General features: G+C 38.5%; 1 protein-coding gene across 1 annotated transcript in view; it reads left to right on the plus strand.

The window, feature by feature from the left end:
• Positions 1-14899, plus strand: part of LOC131036101 (uncharacterized) — a 289939-nt gene that overhangs the window by 76346 nt on the left and 198694 nt on the right. Inside the window, exons 3-4 of the mRNA XM_057967915.1 lie at positions 4880-4947; positions 5386-5429. Coding sequence (XP_057823898.1) covers positions 4880-4947; positions 5386-5429 — 112 coding nt within the window. The remainder of the gene's footprint in view (positions 1-4879; positions 4948-5385; positions 5430-14899) is intronic.

Here is a 14899-nt window from a genome sequence, read left to right on the forward strand (position 1 = left end):
CTAAAGGTTCATTATCTGATAATGATGATATTGTGATTGAAAATCAAGAATCAAATGTTGATACTAACCTTGAGATACAGAAGGAGTTCATTGACCTCCCGGATCAGGAAGTTCAGGATGATCCAGCAGAACCCATGGACTCTACAGATATACCTAAGGATATTGTGGTCAGCAAGAAGAGGCCACTTTGGGTTAGAAACACCATTCAAGATGTTGAAGGATTTGCTGCTCCCAGAGGAACCTTCAGAGATAGCAAGAGACCTCAAAATCATGCCAACTACATTTTTGTAATGTGTAACATCATTGAGTCTGAACCTCACGATGTCGAAGAAGCTATGACTCATCATGCTTGGAAATTAGCCATGGATGAAGAGTATGAGTCTATCATCAAGAATGATGTTTGGGACATTGTACCCAGACCCAAAGGTAAGTCTGTTGTTTCTTCTAAATGGTTATTTAAAATTAAGCATAATGCTGATGGTAGTATTGAAAAATATAAAGCTAGATTTATAGCTCGTGGTTTTTCTCAAAAGGAAGGAATAGATTATGAGGAAATTTTTGCTCCTGTTGCTAGATATACTTCTATTAGATCTATGATAGCTATTGCTGTAGCTAAAGGTTGGGAGCTGCATCAAATGGACGTTAAGACAACCTTCCTCAATGGTGTTATTGAGGAAGAAGTCTATATTGAGCAACCAAAAGGTTATGTAATCCATAAAAGAGATTCTCATGTTTGCAGGTTGAAGAAAGCCTTATATGGGTTCAAACAGGCTTCTCGTGCTTGGTATGAAAGAATTGATAAGTACTTACTAAGCTTAGGATTTCGTAAGAATGATGCTGATGCTAACCTTTATTTGAAGATATGTAATGATGATATGCTTATTCTGGTTTTGTATGTGGATGATTTATTTCTCATTGGTGAAAATAAACTAATCATGAGATGTAAGAAAGAATTAGCCTCAGAATTTGAAATGAAGGATTTAGGTCTAATGCATTACTTCATAGGGTTAGAAGTATGGCAAAAATCCAATGAAATTTTTCTAAGTCAAGGAAAGTACAGTATTGATATTCTGAAAAGATTTAGAATGATGGACTGTAAACCTATGTCTACTCCTATGGAATCTAACTTAAAGAAGTTGAGTGTTTCTGCAGCTAACTCTGATTTTGCAGATCCATCTGAGTACAGGCAGTTGATTGGATCCTTGATGTATCTAGTCAATACTAGACTAGATATCTGTTATGCTGTGAATGCCCTCAGTCAGTTCATGAGCTTGCCTAAACTTGTTCACCTGGTTGCAGCCAAGCACATTCTGAGATACCTGCAAGGCACTATTGGTTATGGGCTGAAGTATTCACTTAATACCTCAATCTTCTTGGAAGGCTATTCAAATTCAAATTGGGTAGGAAGTGTCAAGGACAGGAAAAGTACTTCGGGTATCTGCTTCAACTTAGGTTTTGCAGTAATCTCTTGGGCATGTAGAAAGCAATCTTTGGTAGCATTGAGTACTGTAGAAGTTGAGTACATTTCAGCATTTGTTGCTTCTAAAGAAGCAGTGTGGCTTCGCAAACTTCTTGTTGGATTATTTGGTCAACCTAGTGGTCCTACCACTATTCATTGTGATAATCAAAGCTGTATAAAGATGTCGGTAAATCCTGTGTTCCATGACAGGTCCAAACATGTGGAAACTCATTATCACTTCATTCGGGATATGGTGCAAAGAGGCACCATTCAACTGAAGTATATTAGCACAGATGAACAGGTTGCAAATATTCTTACCAAACCCTTATCTAGAGTGAAGTTTGAATACTTCAGAGACAGACTTGGTATTTTGGAAAATGAAACCCTGGTTGAGAGGGAGTTTCAATCTCAGTGATTCTCTACCGCAGAGTTTTGGTCCATTCTTCGCTTGTGTGCAAGAATGAAAGGATCCATTCTATGCTTGTGTGCTAGATGGAAAATTGTAATTATGTAAAGACCCACTTGTGTATTACACTTTCTATGCTTGTGTGCTAGAACCATCCTATGCTCGTGTGCTAGATGGAAGATGTAATTCTATGCTTGTGTGCTAGATCCATTCTATGCTTGTGTGCTTGATGGAACTATAAAGGTTCAGATTATGTATTCTCTTCTTCCCTAGTTAAGAGGGAGTATTGTTTGTAACTAGGAAAGGGGGTTCGGATTGCCTAAGGCAACATCCGAACCCCTAAAGGGCTGGGCCTCCCCTTTCCAAGGTTAACATGTAGGGCTGAACCCTTCACGCTAAAGAGGGTAGCGTGCCCCCTAAACAGGGCCAGCCCTATAATGACACGCCACACCAAAAACCATTTTGGCGCCAAATTTAATTATCTAATTAAGGCCGACTTGAAGGTTATTTGCCCATATAAATAAAGATCATTTGCCAAGATCAAATCATTCATTTTCATTCCATGCAATCAGCGAAATTCTTCTGCTCCTTGGTGTGCGAAATTATGAAGTGAACTGGGCGAACTTATTCAAGGAAGACAAAGCTATTTTGGTGTTCCTAATTTCTGTTAGAGAGTGCATTAAAGAGCAGACTTGGTGCAGACTTGGTGAATTTAGAAGTGCAGATCTGATATGACAGAAAGGGCAGATCTGATAAGAGGTTGAAGAGTCCAGCTAAGTATTGTATTGTTACAATTCAAGATTGAATACATAATCTGACCTGTGGGTCTTTAGTGCTGGGTTTTTCCTCCTTGGAGGTTTTCCCAGGGTAATTGTGTTGGTCTCTTGTGCACTTGCTTTCTCTCTTTCATTTACTTGTTTATAATTTACTTAATGTTAACAAATAATTAAATACTGAAAGTCTGATTGCTGGTCTGAGTCACAAAATTAACATGGTATCAGAGCTAAGGTTTTACTAACTTAAGATTTCAGTGAATTATTTGTTGCATCTAGTTCCTGTTTTTGGATTAAAATGTCAGGTTTGAGGGCCGAAGATAGACTTGATGGAGCCCTTGGGGTTGCTGCTTGGAAAGTCCGTATTTTATTGATTCTTGAAGAGAATGAACTGCTTAAATTTGTAGAAGAAGAAAGGCTGTCCCCTCCTGAAGATGCTAAAGAACTGAAGCAGTTCAAGAAAGAGTCTCTCAAGGCTAGGAAGATCGTAATTGAATCAGTCAAGAATCATCTTGTCACCGTCATATCAAAATTTGCTTCTGCCAGGGAAATGATGCAACACTTGGAAGGGATGTATGAAGTCAACAACCTCAGAAGGGCTCTTGATCTAAGGCAGCAGCTACTTCACATCAAAATGAAAGAAGAAGACTCAATTGTGGCCTATTTCATGAAGATCAATGAACTGAAGGACAAGCAGATACCATGATTTTCAACCTCTTTTGAATTTGAGCCTTAGTTTGTCTCATTGATTCCAACAAAAAGTTCATTTTGTCATGCATGATTTTACCACTGAAAACTGATGTGCAACTCAAGTTTTTCAACAAATGTTAGTTTCCCAACAGGCTGGCAAGATACTCTGTGCTTTGATAACAATATAAAATCCCTACCTCAAAACTACCCAAAATTTTTCTCTTTTCAATGTTAAGTATCATACATTATAGCAAATAGTTGCTTGTATTCTGACTCTATGGTTTTGTGATTTTGCAAAGGTAATGGTAGGTTCATATGGTAGAGTTCTTTGCATGAGAACTCATATAAATGTGAAGAACAAATAACACACATGAACAGAAATAACAGTGATTTTCTTTATTTAAATTTCTGCTACAGATTTACAGAGATATTATATTGATTTCTGACCTTTTACCATAGCTACAGCAGTCTGGAATCTTTGTGGCAGCCATAGGGATTCGATCACCCAATATATGCTTGATTTGCAAATTAAAAATGTTTCTAGGTTACCCACAAAAGTCTTTCAAGCCTCTGAATAACAGTCCATAACAGCAAGTATGATTTCCTATAAACCCTACAACCCTGCTGCTTCCCGAAAACTTTCCAAACGCCTTCCGTTCAAGTGTATAGTCTCTGGGATTCATCCTTACAGGCTTGCGACCAGACTCAAATGCACACAACCAACAAAATGAGTAATATTTTGCATGTAACTTTCCATGACAAAATGAGTAATATTTTGGTCAAATTTGATATTCTCTATGTGGATATATATTTTTGCATGAGGGAGGGAAATTATTTGGCAACTTTGCAGTAGGGATGCGACACTATATGAGAAGTGTGATTAGGAAACATGCTTTAGGTACAAGGCCTATTACTTGGTCTTTTAAGAAGTAGGTGATTGTGTCATGACTCTTGACATAATAGTGGGAGGTCATTAACACAACACATGTTGGCATGCACCTAGGAGTAATGATTGAGTTGGATCATTACGAGCTTTTAGTCTTATTATTTAGTGATGGCTAGGGTGTTGTTTTGATTACTCATGGTCTAGTTGAGTGCTATAGGATGAAGCACATCGAGGCTCATCAACAATATAAATGACATTAGCTTGGTGTTCATGTATGAAAGATCTTTTGAATGTGCAGTTTTTTTTTGTTTTTTTGTGAACCATTGAATTTTGAGCTTAACTCCTGCACATGTTTTCTAACTTGATATTATAAATTTTACCATTCAGAAAATAAATCTATAAACTTTTTGTATTTTAATAGGAACTCAATATTATTGTAATCTGATTGAAAGATTTACGAATTTCAAGTATCAAGTTTTGACCATAAAAGAATGAAAGATATTTTGAAGTTACATGTCTTAGCTCTTTATTATTTTAGTGCAACTTTTCATGTTAAGGATGGATTCCATTAACATCCTATTATTATGGAAGTTTACTTTTTGATGTTCATTATTGGATTATTCTGTTACCAAGATTGACACATTCTCAACATATTTGTTGTTCAGGAACTCCAGCTGATTGTGTTTCTTTAGGTCTCTCTGGAGCAGTATTTCCATGGTTAAAACCTACTTTGGTAGCTATTCCAGCCTTCCTAAACTTCTAGGAATTTTATGTTCATGTGCATAGTTTTCCCTTTAATTTGTTTTTCCATGTAAGATATTCTCTTTGAATGTGGCAGTAGTGTTCTTTCTGCACAATATCTATGCCAATTGATTGCATAGTTCTAGATTGATTGATTGTAGTTGTATGCCAACTCTAAAGTGCATGTATGTTCTCCGTTTGTCAGGTTGGTGTCACAAGTTTTACTTTGGAATGACATCAACCTGATGCTGTGTAATTCTGGTCTACAGTAGTCATTATTTCTCAAAATGCTTGTGAAACTTAGACGTTTACAAGAATGCCTTATTATGAGCTGATGAAAAATATTTGAAGGGATGATGGAAAACAAGTTTTTTATTCTCAACTTATTTGCATTTTAATAGCTGCCATTTCTAATCATGTTGGATCACAGGTTCTCAGTGGAATAAACAAGGGCTCCAATTGTGGATATCATATGTAAGTGCTGTAACCTTGTTGATTGGCAAACATTATATTTATGGTAAATGAGTTTATGATGTAAAATCTCAAAACGTCTGTGCTATACTTCAAAAACTTATCACGAACATGCATGCATGGTAAATATACACATACAGAGAGGTAAAAAAGCGAAGCCTCTATTCATATGAGCTGTAGCAATTACTTTGATGTAACTTGTGTGTTTACAATGGTGTGTATCCAGCTGTATCAGCTGAACAGTTCAAATACTGACCTGGATTCACCTTAACTGTAACATGATCACACAATAATTATGCTAACATCAATGTCATCCAAACCTAATATAGATCAGGCAATGTTTACTTATTTGACTGTAGTTATATCTGTGATATTAAATAATTGAGTATTGTGTTCAAGCAACATGCTTTACATATTACTCTTGATCTGATGTACAACACAGATATGTAGGTAGGTCTTAGGCTTTAGCCGAACAGGCACCTCCTGCCCTCGAACAGTGCTGGCAGGTCTAAATATGTAAATGCTTATATGTTTGTGTGTGCATACATTCCTGTGTAAATGGATTTTCATATGCATGTGTATCAAGTGTCCTCAGATATACATGAGCGCATTAACTATTATAAAGTATCGATTAACATTGTATTGCAGTGGAAAGGACTCTTTGGTAAGACACAAGTCTGAACTAGAGGGACAATCTGGAGACTAACCATATTAAAAAGATTATGGATAAGATGACTCACTGGTTTTGCGTGATGATAACCTGCAGGGAAGGTTAGTGCATAAAGAATAACAAAATATGAAAACAAAAGATTAACATACTAATCTCAAAAGCTTGATGTGATGACCCAAGGTCTAGTTACTGTGTGGTTTCCTGCTACTTTAACATGCTTATGCTGTTTTTTATCTTTAAAGTTGTTTAGCTATATGAACAATCTAGTAAATTGATGTTCGGTTTTTCAATACTTGTAGTAATTGGTTAGTGGTGATTTTTTTGAATTTGTCTATCTAAAGACTTTTTGCCATGTCCCCTTTTCAGAACTGAAAGTCTAAAAGAATTAATAATATTTAAAGTTGGGTTCAAACACTATATTTTCATATGGGTAACTTAAATATATTACAAGGCTTATATAATTTTTAGATAAATGTTTTAATACTTTATAAAATATGTAATTCAAAACTGGCTTTTGATGTAATATTAAAGTAGGCCCAAAGTGGGTTCCTATAAAAGAGAGCTCAAGGCTCAAAGAAAAACATTTGATTTTTCACTACAAATATTCCTTCCAATTTAGTGTTTGAAGCACTCAAGGATGGAAAATCTTGGTGTTGGAGATCTAGTGGACAAAACTCCTCTTGGTTTGCCATATTTGGATTTGAAGGCAAAAATCTTCATCTCCATTTGAGGTGATTCTATTCAAGAATCACATATGGGCTTATTGATTTTGGTTATTTGATTTGTATTTACAACCAAATTGTGTGGTATTGCTAAATCAACATTCTAATAATTTTTAGTCATTATTGTTGACGAATTTCAGAGACCATTAATGATGCAGGAGCATCCGGTGGTGTAAGGGCAATCCTGCATCACCCAATTTTATTTTCCTTTTGTTAACTTTTCTTTTAATGTTTTTACATTTCAGGATACCCATTTGGGCGAATAAGAAATTCCAACTTTTAGAATTGTTTTGCTGCTTTTTCTAGCCAACTTGCTATTTTTTGAAAGTTTCAATTTGAAGGCGGATGGAGTCAAAAATTTGTGGGAAGATTCAAAACAGAAAAGTAAGCACTTTGGCGAAAGAATCAGACCAAAATCATTTACCGTTTGAAAATTATTCAAGTTTCAGTTTCCCAAAAATCTCTTGAAATCTCTTAAGAGTCAGATTTGAGGCACTAAATGGTCTCGAATGGCCCCATAAATGATGAGAATTGGTGGAGCGGTATCTTAGCATTTTCTTCACTCTGAGAGCTTTCCAATGTTTCAAACGATGCGTCAATCGGACCACCGAATTAAAAGTTATGGCTTCTGGAAGTTGGGCAACTTTTCAGAAAGTTTCCAGTTTTCAAGTTTGGCTCAATTCCGAAATTTCAGATTTCAAGTTTTGGTGCTAGACCGCCAAATTTTAATTTTCAAATTGTACTTTTGGCTCCAAACCGTAGGGAGGCTATTTAGGACCCATTTCGGGAAACCTGTAGCAGCTTTTGGGTGGGAAAAGTTGGACCGTGAGAAAAGGGGATTTCCAGAAAATTGTATAATCTATGAGAATTTAATCCTCCAAATTATATTTGCATGTACTAAATATATATTTCAATCAATAATAAAACAAATCTTTTGCATCTCTATTGTTGTGTTTTTCTAAGTCTCTAGTTTTGCTTTCATCAAGTAACAAGTAGACATCCTGGACCAGCATTTGAGGTGCTTCCCCAACATATGGATAGTGGATCTTGACAACTATAGGTGCATATGGATACCTTTGGATTGAGTGTTTGTGTTTTGGATATCAATTGAGGAAGGTGTTGTCATTTTTATGACATCCTCGGTCCATGAATGAGAACCGAGTAGAAATATGTTTTATGGACTAGCGCTGCCCCGGTTGATCCAGGAAAGAAACAAGGGAATCATGAAATGTGAATTGCTGTCTTGTAGGGAGGCGGAAGTCCAAACCCCAGATACTCAAGTTTCCCAATTCTTCCAAACTCCGGAAACCCAAGTTCCCCAAGTCTTCCAAACCCTGGAAACCCAAGTTTCCCAAGTCTTCCAACTCCGAAAACCCAATTTTCCTAAGTCTTCCTAACCCCGCAATTCCAAAATTCCCAAGTTCCATGGCGTTTGCCTTCCTCGACCCCGAAATCCGAAAATTCCATGTTCTAAGTCCCTTTTCCTTCCAAACTCCGAAAATCCAAGTTTCCCAAGTCTTCTGACTCCGAAAACCCAAGTTTCCCAAGTCTTTTGACTCCGAAAACCCAAGTTTCCCAAGTCTTCCAAACCTCGGAATCCCGAAATTCCCAAGTTCCATGCCTTTGCCTTCCTTGACCCCGGAATCCCGAAATTTCCAAGCTCCTAAGCCTTTGCCTTCCTTGACCTCGGAATCCTGGAATCCCGAAATTCCTAAGTTCCTAAGCCTTTACCTTCCTTCACCAAAATCCTGGAATCTCGAGATTCCAAGTTCTACGCCCCTTTTCCTTCCAAACTCTGAAAACCCAAGGTTCCCAAGTCTTTCGACTTTTGACGACTTGCAACACTTCCAGATGGCGTGTGTTGTGCCTTGCACACACTCCCCGTCGTCGACAGGGGCCCCCCTTTTTCGTTTTTTGTCGTGTTCTCGTTGAGGTCCCGAGTAGGGAAATTTTGGTAAATTCGCAGAGAGAAGATACAATAGTTAGGAGTTTGAGCGTTGAGAAGATGATACACCCTAAGTCCTGGAGAATTCACACCTTGAAAGTCGATCGCGTTTCCGTTCACAAAGGAAAGTTGAATGAAGAACCTGAGGTGAAATCACAAATATTGCCAAGTCAAAATCTCTCAAAAAACTCTGGAATCCCCAAAATTGCAAGGCATCATGACTTAAAGGCAAGTATTCAAAACCAATCTTGCAAAAGCCTCTTTTAGGCCTAAAAAGAAGAAAGTCACACATTTGGCCATTTAGGCTGAAAACTTAAAAACTCTCAAATCGGCTTGAAAAGCCGAAGTACAAAATTCAACCACAAAGTTTGCAAAATCGACTTCTAAGGCCGATATTCAAATTAGAAGGCTTACAAATCGGCCTCCTAGGCCAAAATGGGAGACAAAGCTTGCAAAAGGGCTCTGTGGGCCGAAAGCCAACACAATATCACAAATCGACCTCCAAAGCCGAAATTGAACAAAAGCTCGCAAAACATTGTTGTAGGCCGAAATTCAATTTAAAAGGCACAAAATCGGCCTCCAAGGCCAAAATTCAAGGAAAAGTTGGCAAATCGACCCAACAAGTCGAAGTATAAGAAAAGCTCACAAATCGACCTCTTTGGCTAAAATGTGAGAGAAATCGCACAAAGGGGGCTCTAAGGCTGAAAGCCTGTAAGACAAACACTTAAAGACTCACAAAATTGGCTTTCAGGTCGAAAAATGAGAAACAACTTAAAATTTTCAAAATCACCTTTTAGGCCGAAATCGGCTAAATGGAGCAAAATCTTGCGAAATCATCATTGAGGCAGAAAGATGGAGTGAAATTATAAAACTCACAAGGTCGCCTTAAAGAGCTGAAAATAGCAAAGTTAAACCTTGAGTCGCGCAATTCAACCTCAAAGGCCGAAAAGTCAAAACAAAAGTTCGCGCAAAGGAGTCTTACTGATCCAAAGTCATAAGCAGGGACAACATATAAAGATCGCACCAAATAGCATCAAAACCCGAAGTTTTTAAGAACAAAGGCGCTTTAATTGTCAAAACAAGAGTTCGCGCAATTTGGCCAATTTCCCGAAGTTTGGAGGCATTAAAAGATAACAAAGCAAAAAACAAAAGTCGCGCCATTTGACCAAGAGCCGAAATAACATTTAAAAGCTCTCAAGTCAGCTTATGAGGCCAAAGTATAATAGTTTTCCAAGTCACGCACTGAACCCTCTTCAAGCTGAAATTCGTAGAGCATCTCCAAATCGCGCTGAATGGTCATTTAGGCCGAGATAAGGTAAGTAAAAGTCGCGCAAAAAACCTCTTTCAGGCCGAAAATCCAAAGTATCGCCCAATGACCCTCTTCAGGTCGAGAATCACCCAGGTTAAAATCGTGTCAAGGCAAAAAATCGGCTTTCAAGCCAAAAATAAAAAATCTTCAAAGGCAAGTTCGCTCATTTAGAAAGTTGTTTGAAATCAGAGTCGCACAATCCAGCAAGAGGCAAAAACATTTAAGGTCATGCGAATCGGCTCATCTAGCCGAAATTTGAAGGCAAGGGAAGCTTCAAAATCGCGCAGGAGAAGTCTTTTTAGGCAAGGTCATTTGAAAACCAAAATCTCTAAGTAAGTTTGAACTTCTCCTTCAAAATGATTTATATTTGTGCAAAATAATCATGTTGCTTAGCCTAGGGTTTAATCTACAAAGTAAATTCAAATTAATTTTGAAAACTAAACACCCTTCAACAATTAACAACTATCATTTGCTAAATCAACCTTTCAACCAAAATTCAGGCAGGCGAAATTTAGGAATCCTAGCCCGAAACTGCAAAGCGCATAGAATCATCTTTCCGAAAATTGCAAACGCACAATCATCTTCGAAACAATTAGTGCGTAACAAAAATTGAACACTTAAAACACGCTTATTCGCACAAACCAGTCGCATTTTCAACTTTTCCGTCATCGGCAACATAAAGAGCAACATTTTGAAAATTTGCTCAAACCAACAACTAACCAAACCGACTGATTTTCAAATTTGAATTGCTTTTAATTCCCAGCATAGAATTTGAATTCTTTAAATAGCTCGTTTTAACACGCTTTCAAGTTCTAAATTGTCTGGCTGTTTAATATTTTTTATGCGAATGCCATCTTCGGGCACTACTAACCCGTATTTTCACATTAAACCCATCTCGTAATCCATGTTTGGGTGTGCAGGATAAATGCCTAGGCAGGCGACAAAATCTTCAAAGGCACCCGGCATGCCAGGAGCATCGCAGACCTCCAGAGTTGACATCCCTCGTAAGCTCGAAAAAAATGAAATTATCAGTATCAGGTATTTGGGACAATATAGGGGATACAAAGCTTGGGCACATAGACATTTAGGACTTCAGAAACAAGGTGCACTCTCCCAACGCATATGGCAAACCTAGACGGATGTTGGAGAGTGGTATTGCTCAGGTTACTGGCTTCCCACCGATAGTGCAAAATTATGAGCTTGTGGTTGAAGCTACCAAGCACTATCAGCCTGAAACCAGATTAGTGGTGGTAAAGGGGTTGGTAATGGCCGACTTCACACCTGAGGCTATTGGAGAAACATTTGATATCCTGCTTCCTGAGCGCGCCACTGCAGTAATCATTGACGAAGCCCAACTCGTTTATGACATGAATCCTAGTTAGTGCAAAACACTGATAAATGAAGAATGGTTTAAAGAAAGAAAAGCCTCGAGCACTAGGATCGGCAAAAAGACTCGCAAAAGCGAGTTCAACAACGAATATGGGGATATGGTTACCTTACTTAGCCGGATCATGGGACTTCCCCACTCCAACCTATTTGAGGAGTGGATGTTCTATTTTATTGAGCAAGTCTTCAATGGGAAGGCTAAGTTTGACTGGGCTCAGATCATCAACGACAACATTCATACACAGCTGGTTGAGCTTGAGGAGAAAAAGTACTTCACCATGACCTCCTACTTAGTCTATATGTTTGCTTGGCATCAACCACTACCAGGATTGATAAAAAAGGATGAGATTGGGAATGGGCCAAATCAAGTGAAAGTGTATGACTGCTACCCTTAGTTGCATTACTATAACATAGCTCAGAGAGAGAAAAACAACATTGTGTATGCAATTGGTCAGTATGAGTGTGTAAATGACGCTTTTACAATGCGCATGGTTAGATTGATGCAATGGGGGTTACACATAAGATTATCAAAGCAGGCTACCACACTGATTTGGAGGTACGGTGTGTGGTTCATTCAGTTCCCTTGATTCTCCTACATCAGAATATCAGGCTTTGAGGGAACACCGTATCGGCTTCCCCGTTACCCATCAGATAGATTGGTCCTCATGGAGGTTGCAAGACAGGCACACCCAGCAGGCAGCATACTCAGGGATAAAAAGCAGTCGAGATTCACATTCCCAATCATCATAGGCAACCTTGATGTGCACTTCAAGAATTCTGTGCAAGCCAAGGAATCATTCGACGAGCTGGCATCATATTGCTTGCAAGAGCACTTCCCCAGGAAGTACTTCGATCCTGCTGGATTGGGAAAGAAGGCTTATGGCAGGCATTATAGGGCTAAGGCGTCCATAGAGGACTACTGGAGAAATTGTCCAGATGACTTTGAGGTCTGCTAGCGGGAATACTCAAGATTGAGTGTTCAGCAAATGCGACTTTATAAGTATCGCCAGGTCCCAGATCATGTAACAGACTATGGGGATTGCTTGCAAATTTAGGAGTATGAGGCAGTCAAAGACCTACCACTAGCCATTGATTGGGCTCAAGACCCAATCATGGACTTTGAGGCCGTCATGGAGGGTCCAAGAATATACATTGACAACTGGCTATCCTAGTAGATAGAGAGGCTAACCCATGAGGGGACCCAATTTACCTATAATATGATGGGTAGTTTGGATTCCCAGTCTTCAGAAGACAAGGGGACATCAAGTGCGCCAAGGGAGGAGGTTGAAAAACTTGAAAATAAAAGAAAGAAGGCAAGGGCTAGTAGGGGAATCCAAACATCAAAAAGAACAAGAAGGGAGAAGATACCAATTAGGAGGCCAAAAGTTACTACCTCATCCAAGGATCCTAGTTCGGATGATGATGTAGTCGAGCTTGATCATCTACCAACTCCACCTTCACAAAATGATCCAATTGCATCAGAGGTGAATGATCCGCAGACGCAAAGTGAGCAAGAAATAGAGACATGGATCATTAGTTTGGGGAGATCTGAAAATCAGGTCGAAGATGGAGAGATTGTGCCAGATCAAGGGACTGACAAACAAGAGCCCACGCAAGGGAGCATGCATGAGTTGCAACGGGAGGAAGGTGACAATAGGGATGACACCATAGTTGAGGGAGAAAAGGAAGAAGATAGAACCCAAGAACCTAGTAGAATTGAGGAGCAACCACTACTAGAAGCTACACATCAGTTGCTCAGTGAGGTGGGAGAAAACTCAACAGTGAGTAAAGGACTGAATATTGCACCCAATCCCCCTTCAATGTCCGATCAGTTACGGATAGGCAGTGAATCAGCTGAGGCATCCAAAGAGGAAAGTGGGGATTTGTAATGTCCCCATTTTGCGAGCATCAGAGTTTGTAAGAATTAGCCTATCATTTGACCCTCGTAGGCTAATAATTATTGATAGAGGGCCTCGTGTGGCAGTTACTTGGTGATTAGAGACATTACTCTTCAGCTGGATTCAGGTTTTGGCCTTTGCACAGGTTTTTTGACTCAGTTCCACATGCTTACTATTTATAGTAAGTCACTATTCAAGGTTTCTATTTTTAGGCAGGCATCCAATCACATGGAGAACGGGGAGAGTCGACTCCTGGCTCAGACAGCTTAGCAATCAGACAAGTACATCAAGAGATATTAAAGTTTAAGTGACTTAAGTGATTTATTTAATATTTTAATATTATTATAAAGTTCTAAAGTAACTTTATAATAATAAAGTCACTTTAATATAATAAAGTGCGTTAAGTGAATAATTTAATGTGGGAATAAATCTTTTATCCCACATTGGCCAGGAAGGTGTTTGAGCTCTCTTAAGGAAAGAATAAAAGGAAAGGCAGGAGTTCATTCTCGGATCCAGTTGATGAATAGTATTTTGATTGATTTTTATTGTGGAGCCTAGGGCTTTCGCAATTTTCTTCTTTGATCATAGGAAACGAAAACTTCCTATTGATAGTAATTTTGAAGGTGTGAAATAACACCTGAATTATTGCAGTTGTGGGAAAGAATACTTCAGTTCTTTCATTTGTGCAAATTGGTGAAGTTTTCTACAAGGGTTTGAAGAATATTGAGGACTATCGAGTGCAGACCTGAAGATTCATTGGCAGCCATTAGTAATTGTTCTTTTTAAAATTTGTTCTTGCTGCTACAGTGCGCATGAACAGTACCCGTGAACAGTGCGCGTGAACAGTACCTGTGAACAGTGCGCGTGAACAGTACCCATGAACAGTGCGCATGAATAGTGCCGCGCTACAGTATTTGTGCTTGATTCCGATTGCAACTTTCATCTCCATCATCGAGCATCACTATTATCAGGTTCCTCTTGCAACTATTAGTAGCTAGTATTGAAATCGTAGGCATATAATTTTGCTGTTGTAAGTGATAACTTTGAATCAGTTTTGGCATTGCTGTAGTCTTTTTGTAAGCCAATTAGTCTTGGCAAATCCATAGCAGCATTGTACTTAGGAATGAATTCAATAAAGAAGATATATGTTGCATACCATTTGTTTGACGAAATGTCCTTTTAATAGCATATATGATCAGCATAATGGTTGCATGCCAGTTGTTTGTCGAAATGTCAGTTGGCTGTAGGTATGCATTCCATATCTAGTTTTCATGTATATGCATTGAAAATACCAAAAAGAACTGCACTCTCATACTAGTTCATTGTAAGAGGTATTGTCAACATCATTGGTGAACTTCCTAAATTTCTTGGCAACTTTCAAAGTGTATCAAACAATCTGAAATACAAAAATCAGAATAGAGAAAGACAGCATACAAAGTGTTTGACAATATTCCTTGAGCCAAAATCAGTCAGTTTGGGCAAGGGATATTACAGGATTTGGTAGTCACATCAAGTTAGACCATCCCTCACGGCTGGTTGATAG

This window comes from Cryptomeria japonica, chromosome 4 (assembly GCF_030272615.1).
Source record: "Cryptomeria japonica chromosome 4, Sugi_1.0, whole genome shotgun sequence".
Lineage (NCBI taxonomy): Eukaryota > Viridiplantae > Streptophyta > Pinopsida > Cupressales > Cupressaceae > Cryptomeria > Cryptomeria japonica.